We start from the raw sequence: 19,418 nt of genomic DNA on the forward strand, positions 1-19,418 counted from the left end.
ATTCAGCATAAGGGAATTTCGCTTTAAAAAAGGGAGAATTTGACAGCTATGATTTAAATACAGGATTCAACACCATCCCCTGTAGGCTAGGGGCAGCTGTTGCTTACAACCCGGGGGGGGGCCTTGGGGGTTGAGAGGGAGGCAAAAATGGAGTTAAAAAATAAACGCGAGGATTTGAAAGGGGTCGTCTTTATTTGTTTACTTATTTAGAACATTTGTCCCCCGCCCTTCAGCCAAAAAAGGCTCCCAGACTGGTTTATATGAATCAAAACGAGACATTTGCTACCTACATGCTTACATTCTAATAAATAAACAAACAGACCAATTATTTTTTTAAAAAATATAACAGACAAGGGACAAGGGGAGAAGAGGAGAATAACTCTAAACTCAGGCATCAATTTCAAGACAGTTGTTCTGATTGTTGGCAACCCGGAGCACAACTATTGGTGGTGAAATCAAACCGTTGGAAGGTTGCAGTGCCTACTGTGGCTGTAGGGACAATAGGGGAGAGACATGTTTTGTTGCTGCTGGGGCAGACAAAGGCATCCGGTTTTGCTGCTGGCTGCAGATGCGCAACGGCGTTTCTTCTCTCTGCACTCCTCCCAGCGGTCATTCCTTCTCTGGTCACTGCTGTGGATGCACAAGACTATATCCAGACCTAGTGGTTGTCTGCAAGGGATTCCCCCACGGTGGGGGTGATATTGCCAAACTTCATGTCAACCTTGCAAACATCTTTGTAACACAGAGTTGGTCTGCCAACGGACCTGGTGCCTGAAGACAGCTCCCCATAGAGCGCATTCTTGGGGATCCTGCCCTCTTCAGTTCTGTGGACATCACCAAGCCAGCATAGAAGTCGCTGAGACATTAAACTGAAAATAAAATAAATAAAAGTGCGAATGTGCTGGGAATGTGGGCTTGGGAGAGCATATCTTTGAGACCCTGTTCTCCCATGCGATGGCCAAAACCCTCCTGTTGCATATTGACCAGCTGGCATCGTTCGGAGGCAGTAACTGGGGCCTTAGGCTAAGTGAGTTTAATGACCTCTGCTTCCTATCCTATCTCTGCCACTGAGGTAGCTTCAGGAAATGGCTGTCCCTTAATGACATTTGAGGGAGAGGAGGCTTGATGGAGCTTGCCTGTCGCTGCAGAGCCAATCGAGTGAGCTCTGGTCCTCAGTTTTCCCAGTGCTGGAATGGCTGCCTCCATTATTCTGTTTCCAGGAGCTAAGCAGTCATTTCATAGAATCACAGAATCGTAGAGTTGGAAGGTAACCCCAGTGGTCATCTAGTCTGACCCCCTGCAATGCTGGAATCTCAGCTAGATCATTCATTACCTATGGTCATCCAACCTCCGCTTAAAAACCTCCATAGAGTTTGGGAAGGGGGGAACCTTATTGGTTATTTCCGGAATCAGCATTCTGATTGGCTAGGGTGATAAAACCACGTCTTCATTGGTGAGAGTGTTCCATTCTCATGCAATCAGCGCCGTCTCTTGGAAGCTAAAGGTGAGTATATAGAAAGCAAGATTTGGCTGCAAGCATCTCACGTTTTTCTGAACCACCGTTTCCTGAGTTTGCTGCGCTTCCAAGGCTGCCCTTAAGATATGCACGTTCTTGCACCCGACAGCGCATTAAACGTACAGTAAAGCAAGGGGTTTTTTTTCACCGGCAACGTTGCTAAGTAAAACTAGGAGATCTGTGTAACAGCCAGACGTAGCATCGAAGGGTGTAGCACCGAGGCTTATTACAAGTGGTGGGCTCTCGTGAAGGAAGACAGACAACTGATAGAATCAACCAGTCGTGGGACGAGAGTCCCGAGCTCTCTCATGACCACATATTTATCAGGTACAGTATGGAAAATGCATATTCACAAACCATAAACCAATCATTACAGCACACCTATCTAGCATTATCCAATAATATCAGCAGAACACACTTATGCCCATTTATGCTCAGACCTATTGTTCTCCATAGCATGCTTGTCCCTCATGGGTAACTTGTGCCCCTGGGGAATGAGTAACTAATGATGGATGTGGAGATGTTCCCCATGACTGGCGTGGCCTCCGAGGAATGGATAACTTGTGATGTATGGGAGATGTTCCTCATGGCTGACTTGGCCTCTGAGCATCATCTATTTTTTGCGGTATGTGGAGAAGTGCAGACTCTACATCCCTGGCTCGTTACGCCTAGCCGATGTTGCCATGGTGCCCACATACCACTTGAGAGAGAAGCGCGGAATGAGCGCGGAATCACCACTTGATGCCTTTGGGATGTGGCTGCATTATTCCCACAGATCTGGAAACACGAGCCGCCTGCCGCAATGCAGCTTTGGAGTGGGGTGAGATGTTAATAATTGCAGAGGAAGGTAAACCCCAAACAATAAGCTGCATGGAGATGGCACACTCTCCAAAAGCTGGTCCCGGAATAGTGGAGCCAGCAGCTACATAGGTCTGAAAGTGTAGAAACGTCCCACTTGTTTCCCCATCCACCTAGCAATACTTTGTACAGTATTGGCTTCTAAAGTTTGGGGAAAGAGACATATCAATATGAAGGCAAGTCATATTTCCGACAGATTATCTTGTAGTCTCGTTATTTTTGCTCTCCTAGCCCGTTTTTAGGTTTGTGCTCTCTCCCAGATCACAATTTTTCTACATTTCCAATGTCTCAGTATTGCTGAACCATTATCCTTCATACTCTCCACTGCATATACGGTACCAAAATGTGTTTTTTTTTACACTACTTCCCAGCATTTACAATATTTAGATCACCTCACCTCATTACTGGGCACGTCTGGTACAATCCAACGCGTTTAGACGCGATGTTGCCCTTTCTAAAGGCTCAAATAAAATTAAGATAACCGAGATTACCTAAGCAAGATAAACGCTTTTAGCAACCCAAACTGTGTCAGCTCTTTTCATGAAAAGGTGGGCGGCCCTTAAAAGGGCCTTTGAGCTAGTTTGTAATATACAGCCTTGATATTCTGATCAGCCACCGAAGCCGTACAGAGTGCGGCCCTGACGCTTCAGAGCGTACACGACATCCATGGCGGTCACAGTCTTTCTCTTGGCATGCTCGGTGTAAGTGACGGCGTCGCGGATGACATTTTCCAGAAACACCTTCAGCACGCCGCGCGTCTCCTCGTAGATCAAGCCCGAGATGCGTTTGACTCCGCCACGGCGAGCCAGGCGGCGGATTGCAGGCTTCGTGATACCCTGGATATTGTCACGAAGTACCTTGCGATGCCTCTTGGCGCCTCCCTTGCCCAAACCTTTCCCACCTTTCCCACGACCAGACATTGTAACAAGTTAACAATTCCTGCGTTTGAAGAATGAAGCGAAGAGTTGCTAGCCGCTTCTTTTATACAGCAAAGTCCGACCAGAGGGAAAACTGTAAAGGAACACGTTATTGTTTGACTGAGCCACGCCCTCTTTCCAAACTCCATAACGCGATAGGCTATACTTTCCACCAATCAACTGCTGGAAATTTTAAAATCTCCAATCAAAACCGAACTATCTCCTCAAACAGATATGTGCCTTTGATTTGGGGAGGATAGTGCTGCCAAGAGAGTTTGATACTAAGTACAGTACTGTAATCTGGAAATGGTGCAGAACAGAATGGAAAAACAAAACAGTAGTGTAGAATCGGGGGAAAAGAGTAAAAACTATTGAAACTGAAAAACCTGAAAACTCATCCTAACATTTCCAAAATTGTGAGGAGCAGGAATTAGAAAAGCATACTGGTATAATATAAATTTCAGAGGTTTATGTCGCATTAGAATTATAAAATTGTAGTTGGAAGGAATCCCAATGGTCATCCAATCCATCTAGCGTCTTTCATTGCATGGTTCTTGTAAACCACTCCCTTAGGCCCACAATTAAACGAGGATAACGATCAGCCCGAGTCTATAAGCTAAGGCATTGGGTGCTGCCTCGATGAAGGACGTCCAGGTCTCCTTTTACGCTATTAGCTTTGGGTCCTGTGGCAGAAGTACAAGGACACATGCTTTTCCCAACACCGTATTTACACGCGTGCAGAGACAAAAGAGATTGTAGTTTGCTTGTTTGACTTTAAATTTAAATTGTGCTCTGAATGCAAGTACCGGTCATAGTTTGTCACGTTAAAAAGAAACCAGTCAAAGATACTCCTTTTCGTTTTTTAACACCATGTAATATGGTCACCCTTGTTTATTTCTCAGACGGAAGAGCAATGACGTAACCCTTTTTTTAAAAAAAGCGGAACATGCAAATATAAACTCGTCCCAAGTGACATTTCTATTGGCTCGCGCAAGTATATCGAGTAATTTAAATGTAACTTTCTGGTTGGTTGCAAGAAGGCACATTCTCATTGGGTGCCATTCTCTTTCGCCCAATCAGATTTGACAGAAAGAATCCATCGGGCGTAAATAAATAGGCGGCTTGCAAGTTTGTGCTGCTCATTCTGCTCTGCTCTAGGTTGTAGTAGTTCTTTGAGGATTTTGTTGTATGATGTCTGGCCGTGGAAAGCAGGGCGGCAAAGCTCAGGCTAAGTCTCGCTCGTCCAGGGCGAGTTTGCTGTTTCCTGTGGGTCGAATGCACCGCCTGCTCCGCAAAGGGCACTATGCGGAGCGCGTGGGAGCCGGTGCCTCTGTCTACACGGCGGCGGTGCTGGAGTACCTGACCGTCGAAATCCTGGAGCTGGCCGGCAACGCAGCGCGGGACAACAAGAAGGCGCGCATCGTACCTCGACATCTGCAGCTGGCCATCCGCAACGACCAGGAGCTGAACAAACTGCTGGCCAAAGTCACCATCGCCCAGGGCGGCGTCCTGCCCAACATGCAGCCGATGCTGCTGCCCAAGAAAGGGTGAGAGCCACAAACCGAAGGCCCAGTAAAAAAGCAGGCTGCGGCGTCTGGCCCCCACAAGGCTCTTTTCAGAGCCATCCACCTTGTCATAAGAGAGCTGAGTTTATATTTCTGAAAGCTTGACTGGATTTCTGAGAAAGCTATACAGTACTGTGAATTTATAAGCACTGCACTCCGTCATGGGCATAGCCAACCCCCCCCCATCAGTAATGAGGTGCAGGGGCGAACTGGAGCCTGCCGCGATTTTTTAAAGACTTGTTAGCCCCGCCCCCCAGCTGGCCCTATTGGCCAGCCCTGAGCGCGGCAGGTAAAGGTGGAGCAGGGGGCCGGACCCGCCCCCTGCTCTCTGCGTAGAGCGGGTCCCGCCCGCAAATTTCCCCCCTCTCTGAAGAGGGATCTAACCAGCAACTGCTGCCATCTTAACAAATGCCTGCGCGCGCCCCAAACAAAAATTCCGGCTAAGCCCATGCGCTCGGTCTGCCTTCCTGTTCCCTATTATCCATTTTACCTTCCAAGGATCTAGGTGGTGTTTCCACCCCTCGCCCAAAGAACACATGTACGCCCCTATGTTTAAATACAGGCTATTGTAAGGCAGCGGTTCTCAAAGAGCGTTACTTGTATGGCAAGAGAATGGCAATGTAGCGGGAAGATCGGAGAAACGAACATTTAAACACTTCAGCGCAATATGCATAGTATACCACACATAAAATACTTCTGGAATATGTAGATTTCCCCAAAATATTTATTATAAAACAAATAGTAAATATTCTGAAAGTGGCCCAATTACCGGTACCTTGAAAACCACTGTCTAAAGTTTTGGATTAAGTATAGCCATGATAGACAATATGGCAAGTTTACAACTCTTTTCATGAATAGGTAGGCGGCCCTTAAAAGGGCCTTTAGCTTGCAAGTTGCAGCCTTGATATCTAGGAATTAGCCACCGAAGCCGTACAGAGTACGACCCTGGCGCTTCAAAGCGTACACGACATCCATAGCAGTAACAGTCTTTCTCTTGGCATGCTCGGTGTAAGTGACAGCGTCGCGGATGACATTTTCCAGAAACACCTTCAGCACGCCGCGCGTCTCCTCGTAGATCAAGCCCGAGATACGTTTGACTCCGCCACGGCGAGCCAGGCGGCGGATTGCAGGCTTCGTGATGCCCTGGATGTTGTCACGAAGCACCTTGCGATGCCTCTTGGCACCTCCCTTGCCCAAACCTTTCCCGCCTTTTCCACGACCAGACATACTGACTAAGAACCTTCGTACAACAACACAAGAAACAAAAAGCGGCACAAAGAAAGGTTGCCTCTTCTTATATAGAGGAATGTCCGACCAGAATGAAAACTTAGGCATACTTTTTGCGTGGCAGAACTCTGTCTCAATTTCGTCCAATCAAATGCACTCCATTTGCAGCTGCTCAATGAGAGTTCTTTGGGAGGGGGAAACAACAACCAGGCTGTGGCCCCGCCCCACTTTGCCCTCTTGCGTGATTTTGTCTAGCCAATTGCTGCTCAGCCCAGGAAATTCAAACTTTCCAACGGACAATTGCTCAGTCTTCAGCCAATCAAGACTGCGAGAGCGGTCTATAAATAACCAGCAACGGAGCTCATTGACTCATTTGTCGAAGCCCCTACAGTCTTTTCACTTGTTTGCAATGGCTCGTACTAAGCAGACCGCTCGCAAGTCCACCGGCGGGAAAGCGCCTCGGAAGCAGCTGGCGACCAAAGCTGCCCGAAAGAGCGCCCCGGCCACCGGGGGCGTGAAGAAGCCTCACCGCTACCGCCCTGGGACTGTCGCCCTGCGGGAGATCCGTCGCTACCAAAAGTCCACCGAGCTGCTGATTCGCAAGCTGCCCTTCCAGCGTCTGGTGCGGGAGATCGCGCAGGATTTCAAGACTGACCTGCGGTTCCAGAGCTCGGCGGTGATGGCCCTGCAGGAGGCCAGCGAGGCTTACCTGGTCGGCCTTTTCGAAGATACCAACCTGTGTGCCATCCACGCCAAGCGGGTCACCATCATGCCCAAAGACATTCAGCTGGCTCGCCGCATCCGCGGAGAAAGGGCTTAAGGCCTTCCATTGTCAAAGTAGGGGCTTTCCTACGTTCAAAAACCCAAAGGCTCTTTTAAGAGCCACCACATAATCTTAAAAAGCTGGTAATTACGGCAGTATTTTGTCTATTAAGTATTAAGCACCAGTTGCTGGGAATGTGCAGTTTACAGGAGTCCCACAAGGATCTTGCCGTATGCCCTGCTTCCAACTACCCACACCGTTTACTGCATTACCCTACCGTTTTTTAAAAATATATATTTCAAGGAAGCAACCACTTCTCCTCACACACCCCATTGCCACGTGGTGTCTCCCCTTAAAGTTGCAAGAACATTGTCAAGTGACTTGGCACGGATAAAAAAGCCGGGGGGAAATTGGCAAAAGGAAAGCAGATTAAAATGAAAGCCTAGAATTGCAGCAATAACGTTACTACCACGTTTGCTAAACGGGGTCCGGTATGGTTTCGAATTGGATGAGGCACCGATTTTTTTTTTAAGGGGTTGTACGGTATTCTACGAACTGCGGCACTTGCATCACATGATCCAAAGTACCTCACATGGCAATTCAGCACTTTCTTGAATTTGTGGGTGGCTCTTAAAAGAGCCTTTGGGGTTAAAGAGGAGCGCTGCTGCCTCTCGCGCAAGCCGAGCAGGTCCTTCCTACTTCTTTTTCGGCGCCGCCTTCTTGGGCTTGGCGACTTTCGCCTTGGGGGTCTTGGGCTTCGCTTTGGGCTTGGCTGCCTTCGCCTTCGCGGGGCTCTTGGCGGCCTTCTTGGCTTTGGCCGCCGCCGCCTTGGGCTTCTTGGGGCTCTTGGCGGCCTTCCTGGCGCCTGCCGCGGGCTTCTTGGCCGGCTTCTTGACGCTCTTCTTGGTCGCGGCTGCCTTCTTCACCTTCTTGGCGGCGCTGGCGGGCTTCTTGGCCGCGGGCTTTTTACCTTTCGCGGAAGCCGCCGCCGGCTTCTTCTTGAGCGCCTTGTCCTTGTTGTCCGCCTGCTTCTTGTTTAGCTTGAAGGAGCCAGAGGCGCCCGTGCCCTTGGTCTGCAGCAGGATCCCTCGGGTCACCAGGCCCTTCAGGCCCAGCTTGATGCGGCTGTTGTTCCTCTCCACGTCGTAGCCGGCGGCCGCCAGCGACTTCTTCAGCGCTGCCAGGGACACGCCGCCGCGCTCCTTGGACGCCGTCACGGCCTGGGTCAACAGCTCCGTCACGCTGGGGCCCGAGGCCTTGCGGGACTTCGGCGCGGCGGCCGCCGCCTTCTTGGCCTTCTTCGCGGGAGCCTTGACAGCCGGCAGCGCGGCGACGGGCGCAGCGGGAACCTCTTCAGTCATCCTGATCCGAAAATATGCCGCCCACCGATCACAACGTCGAGTCACTAAAGCAGAAGCTGAATGGACGCGGCGGCCGCGCTGCCTCGTATTTATAGGGGAGGAGCTGCGCCCTGATTGGTGGGTTCCGAACACGGCGCTTTGACAGCCAGACCTGGGCTCCTGGTCCGGGCAACTTTTGTGTTTCTTAACCCGCACAAAAGAGTCGATTACTCCGAGTCCCGTCCGCGGATCCCTTCCGTTCCAGGCTGGATCGATGGGGAGGATGTGGGCTTTCGGGGACCTGGTTTTCACGCTCCGGGGTAGCAGGGCTCCTCCGTAAAAGAGCGGGGAACTCAGCCTCTGCTCGCTTTCCCGGCCTGAAAATTTGCAAACTTTTGCTTTTCGACGAAAATAGCAAATGCTGCTTTTAATAAGCAGGCGCGGGAGGTCCGGCATAAGGTAGCCCGGGGGGTCTGCACCTGGCCGGTGGAGAAAGGAAGGCTTTTCGGCCGGGAACTTCGCGGCAACTGCTTCTTTCATCGAGTCAAGTAACACATCTGACAACGAGCTTCGGTTAAATTGCTATAAGGCATTATTGCAATGCCGGCCCCAGAAAATGAGCGACAGAGTGATGGAAAGGAATTGGGATTATTTGAAGAGGGCCGGTTTGGACGGACGAGCAAAAAATTGCACTTAGGTTTTTAAAAAATGGGGCTTATTTAACACCTTTCTGAAAGCCATCCGCATTTGTCTTTCTTTGATGCTCCCTAGGCAAAGAGGTCTGGGGATATCAGCCTATGGAGCTTGTCATTTCTGTCTTCAAATTAATTTAAGCAAATAAATCTAGATGTCACCAGAAGTTCAACACAGGGGTCTCTTTGGGGGAATAGGCGAGGTGTAGAGCTTCTCCTAAATGCAATCCATTGGGAGTTGCTTGTAATTAAACTTGTGTGTTTACCCTATATTGGCTATACAAAACAGTGTCTTTTAGCAACTTAAAAACTCAACCAATTTGTGCTGTGGCATGACTCTCAGGAGACCTGTAGACGCAAATATTGCAATCGGGCCATGGAGTGCAAGTAGCGCAGTGCCTGTGTGGTACCGGTACTTCTGTGCCAAGTTCAGAAGAAGTGTGTAAATTCAGAGCAGCTGTGGCCGCCCAGGACTGCAGTAATTTACCAAGTAACTGAAAGAACAGATTACCATAGCTTCACACAACCGATGAAGAAGACTCTAGGGCAGGTGCCACAAAGAATCTATCAGTTATTGAAGGTGCCACAGGATGCATTTGTGTGTTTGCTGTCGGAGGAAGCACACACACAAAAATCCCTGTGGAATGTGTTACCTAACCGGCATGTGTGGAAAAGCCGCCACTCATACGTGTATACAGAATGTTGTTTGTTGTTTAGTCCTTTAGTCGTGTCCGACTCTTCGTGACCCCATGGACCAGAGCACGCCAGGCACTCCTGTCTTCCACTGCCTCCCGCAGTATACAGAATAGTGAATCTTAATCAGAATTGGGACTTGCTCCCAAGTAAATGTGTGTAAGATTTCCTTCTCAGTCAGTTTTGTTTGCTTAAAAAAACAAAGATCATATCAAAAAGGGGAGGGACACCCAGTTAGGATTTCACAAACAAACCCAAGATTCATAATACAAATGAGTTTTGGGGTTTTCTTGTTTTTAAAAGATCTTAACACAATGCCTGCTCTCTTTCTTTCCAGCAAAGAAAGCTGTCTTACAGATCATGTATTTTATCAGCATCTGCTAGCAAATCAATTATCCTGACAGGACCTTGTTATTCCAGAGAGATTTCTGAGTAGTACTATCATAAATAAATCTCTTTTAGGGTCCTTATTTAAGGGGGAGTATAAGAAGAATGCCCATTATAATCCACAGAGTTTTGCCTGCATACATTGTTGATTTATTTGATGTTCCTAATCTACCTTCTACATCTACAGGGTTTGGGGTTTGGTATATTACCTTCTCAGAGGAGCAAAGCTAAGTTCATCAAAATACACCTGGGACTCTAGGATGGTTTTTATTAACACAATATTGTGATGGAACAGAAGTTGTTCTTATTAAAGTATTTCTAGTGAATCTTCACAAGCATGAAGGCAAACCACTCCATATTGCAACTGTGTCCAAGTTGGTTGTCTGGCAACTCTTCTTAAAATAGCTGTTATGTGAAACATTTTGGAGCTTCACCTGGTTAAATGTAGCATCACTTCAGCACATAGCATAGTAGTGCTTGGTGACGTGGTACAACGTTGTGTCAAAAGGATTATTCCCAGGTCTCCAAATAGCTACGCTTCAGAGACATACATTTTGCCAGTATGATATGTTTCCTTTTTTACTCATCAGACCAGGACCATGGACAGGCAGTTTCAAATCTAAGCCTTGAAGCTCCCTGCCTGTGTGACCTTACGCCAATCACTCTCTGGCCCACTTTACAGGGCTGGTGTAAGGATAAAATGGGCGGGGGTGTAATGGTGGCAGTGAGATCATTTATGCCACACTGGGATGGTTTAAAAGGTAGTAAAAAGGAATAATATAGGTTGGAACTTCCAAAGTCCTAGCCCCAGGCAAGTTTTAAGATCTCATGTGCTGATCTTGAAGCTGTTGTGGAGCAATATACTAAAAAATCAATCGAAACCTTTCCACTTGTTCTACTACGGCAAAGCCATCCATTGCAACACAGGCGACATTAAGGACTCGACAAACAGACGCACCTTCAGCTTCAAGGTGTGGGGCTCCCTTTGTGCATGAAGTTCCAGGTTGTTTCTTCAGTCTATGACTCTGAGCCACATGTGTGAGAAAAGCATGCAGCGAATACGATCGGCATATCATAGAATCATAGAATCGTAGAGTTGGAAGAGACCACAAGGGCCATCCAGTCCAACCCCCTGCCGAGCAGGAAACACCATCAAAGCATTCTTGACATATGCCTGTCAAACCTCTGCTTAAAGACCTCCAAAGAAGGAGACTCCACCACACTCCTTGGTAGCAAATTTCACTGCCGAACAGCTCTTGCTGTCAGGAAGTTCTTCCTAATGTTTAGGTGGAATCTTCTTTCTTGTAGTTTGAATCCATTGCTCCGTGTCCGCTTCTCTGGAGCAGCAGAAAACAACCTTTCTCCCTCCTCTATATGCCATCCTTTTATATATTTGAACATGGCTATCATATCACCCCTTAACCTTCTCTTCTCCAGGCTAAACATACCCAGCTCCCTTTAATATATAATAATATCGGTTTTGTTATCTTCAAGAGAAGATGGGAGGGCAGGAATGAAAGCCCTTTTTAATTATGTGATTCACGTAGAGACAGAAAAGGCAGGCAGCCCTACCTCCTCCAGCACTTCAGATTTTGTTAGTTTCCAACTGCGTGCTCACACACACACCTCTTACTCCAGAGCTTTCCAAGCTGTGTGTCATGACACGTTAGTGCATGGGTAGCCAAAGTAAGGCCCAATCGCCTTCTCGATCCAGTCCGCGGATGGTCCGGGAATCAGCATATTTTTACATGAGTAGAATGTGTCCTTTTATTTAAAATGCATCTCTGGGTTATTTGTGGGGCATAGGAATTTGTTCATTCTCTCCCCCCCCCCCCAATATAGTCTGGCCCTCCACAAGGTCTGAGGGACAGTGGACCGGTCCCCTGCTGAAAAAGTTTGCTGACTCCTGCATTACATGTGTCGTCTTCAGTGTGTAGATGTGTCAGAAGAACACTCCCTGCGTTCCTCCCGGGGTTGGATAGGAGTTACGCTAGTTTAACCTCCGGTTTGCTAGTAAAACTGAATTACTGTGTCGTGAAATGATGCGTGTCTAAAAAGTGTGTGACCAACTTGAAATGTTTGGAAAGCTCTGCCCATCTCGTTCAGCAGCCTTTACCAGTTTTGGACTACAAGTCCCATCATCCCCCAGCCAGCAGGACCATATGATGGGATGGGAGCTGTAGTCCAAAACACCTGGAGGATTAGACAAATTCCTGGAGGCACAAGGGCTATTGATGGCTGCTAGTCAAAATGGCTCGGCTCAGCCTTCACCGTCTGAGGCAGCAATGCTTCTGAATACCAGTTGCTGGAAACTTTGGAGAGGGCTCTTGGGCTCAAATCCTGCTTGCAGGTTTCCCGTAGGCATCTGGTTGGGTGCTGGACTAGATGGGCCACTGGCCTGATCCAGTAGGCTCTTCTCACGTTCTTCCAGAGAGCAACAGGTTGGTTTCTGCTCTACGGGAAAACCATAGTTTGAGACCATCTAGGAGCAGGTCTCGTGTCTCAGTTGGATACTGACAGAGCATGTGCAAAGGAAGACCCTGTTCACTAGGCCAAAAGCAGAGCTCAGGTCGATTGATAAACATAGTTCTCTTGTCCTTTGAAAACCAGTTTGTTCACTGGCAGACATTTGATGCTCTTCCGCCCAGTTTTACAGATTGAACAAAAACCCCAGATGTGAAATCCTAAAGGCTGATTTGGTAATAAAAGGCTAGGGGGCGCAGTATTATTTATTTATTTGTTCATTCATTCATTCATTCATTCATTCCCTGCCCATCTGGCTGGGTTTCCCCAGCCACTCTGGGCAGCTCCCAACAGATTAAAAATGCGCTCAAACATTAAAAACTTCCCTAAACAGGGCTGCCTTCAGATGTCTTCTACAAGTCAGATAGTTGTTTATTTCCTTGACACCTGGTGGGAGGGCGTTCCACAGGGCGGGCGCCACCACCGAGAAGGCCCTCTGCATGGTTCCCTGTAACCTCACTTTTCGCAGGTAAGGAACTGCCAGAAGGCCCTCGGCGCTGGACCTGTGTCCGGACTAAACAACGGGGCGGGGGTGGAGACTTTTGCTACGTTTTAAGGTATTGCAAAACTATGTTCCTAAATTCCCAATCCCATTATATTTTCTCAGTATCACAGTGGTAAGAGACACAGCAATAGGAAATGTGGAATGCTAGTATTAACATCCACAGGCCAACAATAGAGAGGGGATAATTCTCCAGATGTCAGCAGAGGCACTCCTTGTGAGTAAATAATCTTAACACAGGGAGATACAATCCACCCAAGCAGTCTACACCACCACTTATTCCCCTCCCAACATTCCCTTCTCCAAAACATGCCTGGGACACTGTGAGAAAAAACAAAAGTGCCTTTATTTTGGTACAGACTCAAGATTCACAGATATTGCACCACAAACCAACAGTAGAGCTCTGTGCAAAATGCCCCTCCCCTTGATAATGTACAGTTCATAGTGTTGAAAGTGCTGAGCCAGAATCTCCCTGGGGTAGAATTCTCCAGGTTCTCCAGAGAGTAGGAAATATTAATGAGGTCCCATTCCAAAACAGAGAAAGCTTTAAAAACAACTCTCTCTTAGCAGCATGCTCCAATATACCCCCTCCCCACAAAAGGGGGTAAATATTAAAGCTTATGAGTCCCCAGATTTAGGAGGGTTGTCCATTGGCCATGCAACAAAGAAACACACTCATCAAAAGAGGTTTCTTCTCTCTGGCAGAGTCGGGGTGGGGGGTGGGGGAATAGTTAATTCTAAGCAAGGAAAGTTGCTTTTGACTTGGTCAGAGAGATTTGCAGAAGGGAAAATCAGATAGAAGTGGTGAGTAAGTGTTCGTTGTTCAAGTAAATGTCTGCAACCTCGAACAAGCGATGTGATTAAAATACTTCCATAATCCGTTGATTATGTCACCTTGCCGACAAAGGTCCGTATAGTTAAAAGCTAGGGTTTTCCCAGTAGTGATGTATGGAAGTGAGAGCTGGACCACAAAGAAGGCTGATCGCCAAAGAATGGATGCTTTTGAATTATGGTGCTGGAGGAGACTCTTGAGAGTCCCATGGACTGCAAGAAGATCAAACCTATCCATTCTGAAGGAAATCAGCCCTGAGTGCTCACTGGAAGGACAGATCCTGAAGCTGAGGCTCCAATACTTTGGCCACCTCATGAAAAGAGAAGACTCCCTGGAAAAGACCCTGATGTTGGAAAAGATCGAGGGCACTAGGAGAAGGGGACGACAGAGGATGAGATGGTTGGAGAGTGTTCTCGAAGCTACAAACATGAGTCTGACCAAACTGCGGGAGGCAGTGCAAGACAGGAGTGCCTGGCGTGCTCTGGTCCATGGGGTCACGAAGAGTCGGACATGACTTAACGACTAAACAACAAAATCCATGCACTTCCAACCAGTTCTGTATTTTGAAGAGTTTTAAAGGGACAAATTCACATCTCAAGGGATGAAATGTCCAAAGGACAATTCGGTCAATGTCTCAGGCCCACCCCCAGTCCTTTGCAAGGCACTAACTGGTATTATCTGCCTGGTCTTACCAAGTTATTCACACTGAACAAACACATTTTGGGGAAAGCAAAAGGACACTTTCTGCTAACCTCTGAAAGCTCAGCAACACCAGAGGACCTGGGCTAGGGAGCTCTGTTGCTGCTCCACCAGAAAATGCTAGTTTTCTACAATAGCCACTTTTAGTTATGTGTGTTGCATTTACAGGCACTGGCTCTCCAGAAATGCAATTTTCTCTTGCAGTAAAAGGCTGTCCTTGCCTACTGCAAAATCACAAACCATACAAATTGCTTTCGGGTGTCCAAAGATGCTCAGAATCAGGAGGATTTTACGACTCGGGGTCACAGGTGACTCTAACGGTTACCCCCGTGTCTGGGAATCCAGCACACAGGTCACCTCTAAGGATTCACACAGCCCAGAAGCTGCAAAGCCAACGCTTGTTGGGCAAATAGCAGGAAAGGGTTATGTGGTTTGCTCTTCAAAGCCAACAAAGTTTGAGTGTTATCGTTGGTCCCCTTGGGGCAAAGATAATCACTTTTCCAGTTCCACCCTGAGTGATCCCAAAACACAGTAACATTCATTAAGATCGAGGTGGGAAAGTGAATTATTGTCTTTTTAAATGATTTCTGAAAGGACTGCTGGTGTGGAATACTTGCTGGTAGAATAGCTTAGTTTACAGCACACGTCTGCTGAGAAATAAACCCCAATGAGCTCAGTAGGATTAAATCCTAGATATGTAAATAGAGGATTGCAACTTAAGTGTCACTCTGGCTACCCTAACAAGAATCCAATTACCATATTTTTCCATCTATAAGACGCCCCAATGTATATTTTTGGGGACTCCAGTCTAATAAAATGGGGGGGCGATGTATCCATGTATAAGATGCCCCCAAATTTTTGACATGCAAGACAGGAGTGCCTGGCGTGCTATGGTCCATGGGGTCACAAAGAGTCGGACACGACTAAACGACAACAGCTTGCTGCCCTCCAATTAATAAAAAGGGCAGGATGTTTTTGTCACCAAGCACTAAGTTTGGGGGAGAGACCCTTCCTCTCTTTGGAAACCTGAAAACCTTAGCAAGGCTTTGCCATATGCGCAATTCATTCAATTCGTCAGCTGGTTAAAAAAGGCAGACAAGGAAACTGAAAATTGCTCCGTATTTTTTTTTTGTTGCTTCAGACAAGTGATGCAGGCAAAGAGCAGCAGCATGGAATCGTGTGCCAAAGGTGGGACTTCTCTGCTGTGTTAAGGGCTCTCGCCCTGCCTCTGAAACGCAACACGGCCAGCATGACACAGGACAGCTGAAGCACATTAGGAACTGAAAGCAAGAAAATAAAGGGGGTGGGCTCAAAGTTATGAAGAGCAGTGATCACACTGTCCCCTGTTGGAGCCTCATGGGAGGGAGGGGAGAATCAAGTGTTGTCGTCCCTGCGCTCCAAATAACCCCAAAAAAACAGGCCGGTTTCCCACCTTTTGAGTATCCAGAGGCACAACCCAAAATGGCTTGCTAGTTCAGTCCAATTTGCTAGTTCAATTTCCTCACCTGCCCATGGGAAAGTCCACAGAAAATCCCCGGGCATTCCGTGTTTTACACTCTGGAAACAGGAGCAGGATATATAAATAGTTCAATAAATAGGATGTGGAGAAGGAAGGGGAGGCAGGACAAGGACTCTCTGCACAGGTAGATCCAGGGTCTCTTTGGACACACAGGAAAGAAGGGGTGTGCTCTTTGGGGTTTTTATGTAGCTGAAATAACATGTCCCCCTCACTTGCTCACAGTCCGCTGGGTGGCAAGGCTGCCAAAGATCAGGAGATCCGAGGGGGTGGGGTGTATGTGTAGCGCAACTCTCTTTGGCCAATTTATTTCTTCCAGCTGACAAAACTGCACTGTGAGGATAAAGGAGCTGACCTTGGCAAAGAGGCACCAGCAGGAGAGGAGCGTTGGCAGTTCAGCAGCGGCATTGGGAAGATGGTGGTGACATTTTAGGGCCCTTTCTCTTGCTTTCACCCTGGGCTCCCGCTTAGGGGAGCTCTTGAAGGATATTCAGAAGAAACCTCCCCTTTCTGGCCAGATCCCAACAAGGAGGCAACTGAATGTGAGGGGACCAGGCACAGGGCGTGCATCAACGATAATTCTCCGCAGGCCACCAACCTCTTTCCTTTTCTTGGGTTTTTTATTATTATTATTATCATCGGTACTGCACGAAGGCCCCTTCAAGAGCACAGCAGCAGATCAGTAAAAAAAAAAAGAAACACTTAACAACATCAACAGACAATTCTGCAAAAATAAATACATAAAAACCCAGACCCTCCCACGCCCAATGTCATGGGCTGTCTCTGTCTGTGTCCAAATCCGTAGTAAGGCAGCAAGGATTGGGGGCAGCTGGTCCGGCGGATAAAGGTCCAGAGGGACATCTCATGTCCCTGGAAGCAGGCCAGGCCAGGCCGCGCTTCCACACCTAAAGCAGCTGGTGCCTAGGCTCACAGTCCTGCAACGTCTTCTCCTGTGGGCCATGCAGCCACCCCACGGTCCTGAAAACGCTCACAATGTGAGCTTCTCTCCCTGTTGCCAGGGAGGTGGGGCTGCAGCAGCAGATCCCGCAAGGACCTGCAGCCAGCACCTGCCTCTGAGCCCTGCTGCCCAGCAGCACCCTGCTCAGGGCAAGTAGGAGCGACTCCCGATTTTTTTTGGGGGGGGGAGGAGTCTGCGGCTTGGCAGCTTAGCCTGAGTCCTGCACTACTTCCACAGCTGGAGTTGGTGGCGGCTGTTGCGGCTGCTGCTGCTGCTGTCCTCTCTCCGCCCCAGCCTCCTCTTCGTCCATGGCCATTTCGGGGGGCAAGGAGGGCGGGCACACCTGTCCCATGCTGCTGCTGCCCTCCTCCATGGGCTCCAACATGCCGTTCAAGTCCATGTCTTGAATCTCGACGTCGTAGAGGGGGGCCACTTTGGAGGAAGGGTTGCTCCCACAGTCCATGCAAGCCTGGGGTTCAAGGAGACAAAAAGAGGGGAAAGTAGATGGTGAGCAGCTGGCCAACACTTGATGATCTGGGAGAGCCCCCTCATCTCACACACAAAGTCTAGGGACTTGTTCTCACTCCCCAGCAGACATTGCCTTAAGGGCTGCAGAGGCTGTCGACCATTATGGACACAATTGTGAGGAATCCAGGCTTCTGTAGGAACAGTACTGCTCAATCTCATCATTAGATGCGCACACAAAGTTTGAGAACTCTCCTGCCTACAGAAAAGCATCCATGCTCGCTAAATGGCACACAAACACAGTTCTGGTTTCTGCACTGCTCTGTGTTCACTCCAAGCACACCACCCGCCACGCTCCTTACCGTGATGTTGATAGCTTTGGGCAAGTTCCCCTTCTGGACCCAGGAGTGAACTTCGGCCAGCTCCTTCTTCTGCTCCTCAGTGAATCGCGGCTGCCGCTTCTGCATCTGTTTCAACTTTTCCCGGTCCCCCTTCAGCACAGTTTCCAGGTCCCTGGCAGAGGGGAAGCAGACAAATGGGTAAGGAAAGAGGCACAGTGGGCAGCAAGCGGGAGGGAAATGGAGCAAAAATCCTCCTGGCTATGAGGCCAGAATGAATGGAAGTGGCCCCAGCGCCTTTTTTCCCCTTCTTTTTTTTGAGACAGAGCGAGCTAAAATCTTCCCCTCAAAGCTTTAAGTCTCTCCTCCCCCCACTGCTTCGGGTATTAAACTACCCATGAAAACAAAACACGAAAGCCAGCTCTCTTTCATTGGCACTCGCAACAACCCTGCCTCATTGATTACCCTCCTCTGCTGGGGTGAAGGGATTCTGGGTCAAGAGACAACAAGCAGCATAAGGCCTGGAAGGGACGTGACCACCAGAGGCAGTCGCAGCCTGGCAATCTCCATGGCGAGATGGGAAACGGGATCTGCCTAGGAGCATCTCAGACTCCTCACCTGGCTGGGAGCTGGTAGGTCATCATGACCTTGTCGTCGGTGTTGGCCATCAGCAGCCAGATGGGGTCCTGCAGGACGTACTTGATGAAGTGCTCGTTGTTTTCCACCTCTGCCCGCTTCTTACCCCGCAGGTCGTTCTCGGAGGAGTCAATGCTTCCAAAGTACTTGCTGGTGCCACTGCTCTTGCTGCTCGCTGGGAGAGAAGAGGAGCCGGTCAAGACACAAATCAGGAATCCCAAAAGGAGTGTCAGCACATGCGACTAATCGGGCCGCCATGCCACTCGGGAGCTCTCAAACCCTCAAATTTGGGACGTGCTAAGAATATCACCATGCGAGGTGGAGGGGGCAAAATTTATTCCTTTGAGGACAAGTGCAGGGACCCAGAGAACCTGCTGCCTTCATGCTCCCTCACAGCTGCAGCTCAACAGCCCTGCTTCTCCCATCCACCAGTACTGAAGGGCTGGCACACAGTGTCTGCTCTACTTGCAAAATGTCCCAAGTTCAACCCCTGCCCTGGCATCTCCAGGGCCGGGGGAGACTCCCTGCCTGAAACCCTGGACAGCCATTGCTGCCGGTCAGTGGAAGCAACAGTCAGCTAGACAGAGCAATGGTCAGACTCGGTATAAGGCAGGTTCCTGTGCTGAGGACTTCCCAACGGCATATAATTGGCCTGGGAAAATAGGGATGTTCTTTGATTCCCCCTGGAAGTTGGTAGTGAGAGGGGACAAACTACCACGATCAGAGGCAAGCGTGCCTCCAAATACACTGGGGATCACAAGTGTGAGAAGGCCACTGTGCTCATCCTGCTTATGGCGTAGCTTAGTGGCAGAGCATGTGCCTGGTGCGCAGGGCATCCTGGGTTAAATGGTAAAGGTAAAGGGACCCCTGACCATTAGGTCCAGTCGTGACCGACTCTGGGGTTGCGCGCTCATCTCGCATTATTGGCCGAGGGAGCCGGCGTATAGCTTCCAGGTCATGTGGCCAGCATAACAAAGCCGCTTCTGGCAAA

The 19,418-nt window shown here is 48.8% G+C and overlaps 6 protein-coding genes across 10 annotated transcripts in view; 2 read left to right on the forward strand and 4 right to left on the reverse strand.

Moving 5' to 3' along the window:
* Positions 1–2,880: 2,880 nt before the first annotated feature.
* Positions 2,881–3,303, reverse strand: LOC118094267 (histone H4). Its single transcript, XM_035134470.2, has one exon. It carries the CDS (start codon positions 3,292–3,294, stop codon positions 2,983–2,985), a length of 312 nt encoding a protein of 103 aa, XP_034990361.1. The 5' UTR covers positions 3,295–3,303; the 3' UTR covers positions 2,881–2,982.
* Positions 3,304–4,440: 1,137 nt separating this feature from the next.
* Positions 4,441–4,893, forward strand: LOC118094263 (histone H2A.J-like). The gene has a single exon (XM_035134466.2). It carries the CDS (start codon positions 4,480–4,482, stop codon positions 4,840–4,842), a length of 363 nt encoding a protein of 120 aa, XP_034990357.1. The 5' UTR covers positions 4,441–4,479; the 3' UTR covers positions 4,843–4,893.
* A 724-nt stretch (positions 4,894–5,617) lies between these two features.
* On the reverse strand, positions 5,618–6,166 carry LOC118094265 (histone H4). The gene has a single exon (XM_035134469.2). It carries the CDS (start codon positions 6,081–6,083, stop codon positions 5,772–5,774), a length of 312 nt encoding a protein of 103 aa, XP_034990360.1. The 5' UTR covers positions 6,084–6,166; the 3' UTR covers positions 5,618–5,771.
* Positions 6,167–6,468: 302 nt separating this feature from the next.
* On the forward strand, positions 6,469–6,950 carry LOC118094260 (histone H3). Its single transcript, XM_035134463.2, has one exon. The coding sequence runs from the start codon at positions 6,493–6,495 to the stop codon at positions 6,901–6,903; it is 411 nt and encodes a 136-aa protein (XP_034990354.1). The 5' UTR covers positions 6,469–6,492; the 3' UTR covers positions 6,904–6,950.
* Positions 6,951–7,462: 512 nt separating this feature from the next.
* On the reverse strand, positions 7,463–8,257 carry LOC118094257 (histone H1-like). Its single transcript, XM_035134457.2, has one exon. The coding sequence runs from the start codon at positions 8,205–8,207 to the stop codon at positions 7,542–7,544; it is 666 nt and encodes a 221-aa protein (XP_034990348.1). The 5' UTR covers positions 8,208–8,257; the 3' UTR covers positions 7,463–7,541.
* Positions 8,258–13,310: 5,053 nt separating this feature from the next.
* The window catches only part of PER1 (period circadian regulator 1), a 32,398-nt gene continuing 26,290 nt past the window's right edge, over positions 13,311–19,418 (reverse strand). For all 5 annotated transcript variants that reach the window (XM_060281881.1, XM_035134471.2, XM_035134472.2 and 2 more), the window contains 3 exons: positions 18,410–18,602; positions 17,816–17,966; positions 13,311–17,457 (listed from right to left, as the gene is read on the reverse strand). In XM_060281881.1, the coding sequence (XP_060137864.1) occupies positions 17,197–17,457; positions 17,816–17,966; positions 18,410–18,602 (605 nt within the window). In that variant the 3' untranslated portion in view covers positions 13,311–17,196. The remainder of the gene's footprint in view (positions 17,458–17,815; positions 17,967–18,409; positions 18,603–19,418) is intronic.

Source organism: Zootoca vivipara, chromosome 13 (genome assembly GCF_963506605.1).
Source record: "Zootoca vivipara chromosome 13, rZooViv1.1, whole genome shotgun sequence".
NCBI lineage: Eukaryota > Metazoa > Chordata > Lepidosauria > Squamata > Lacertidae > Zootoca > Zootoca vivipara.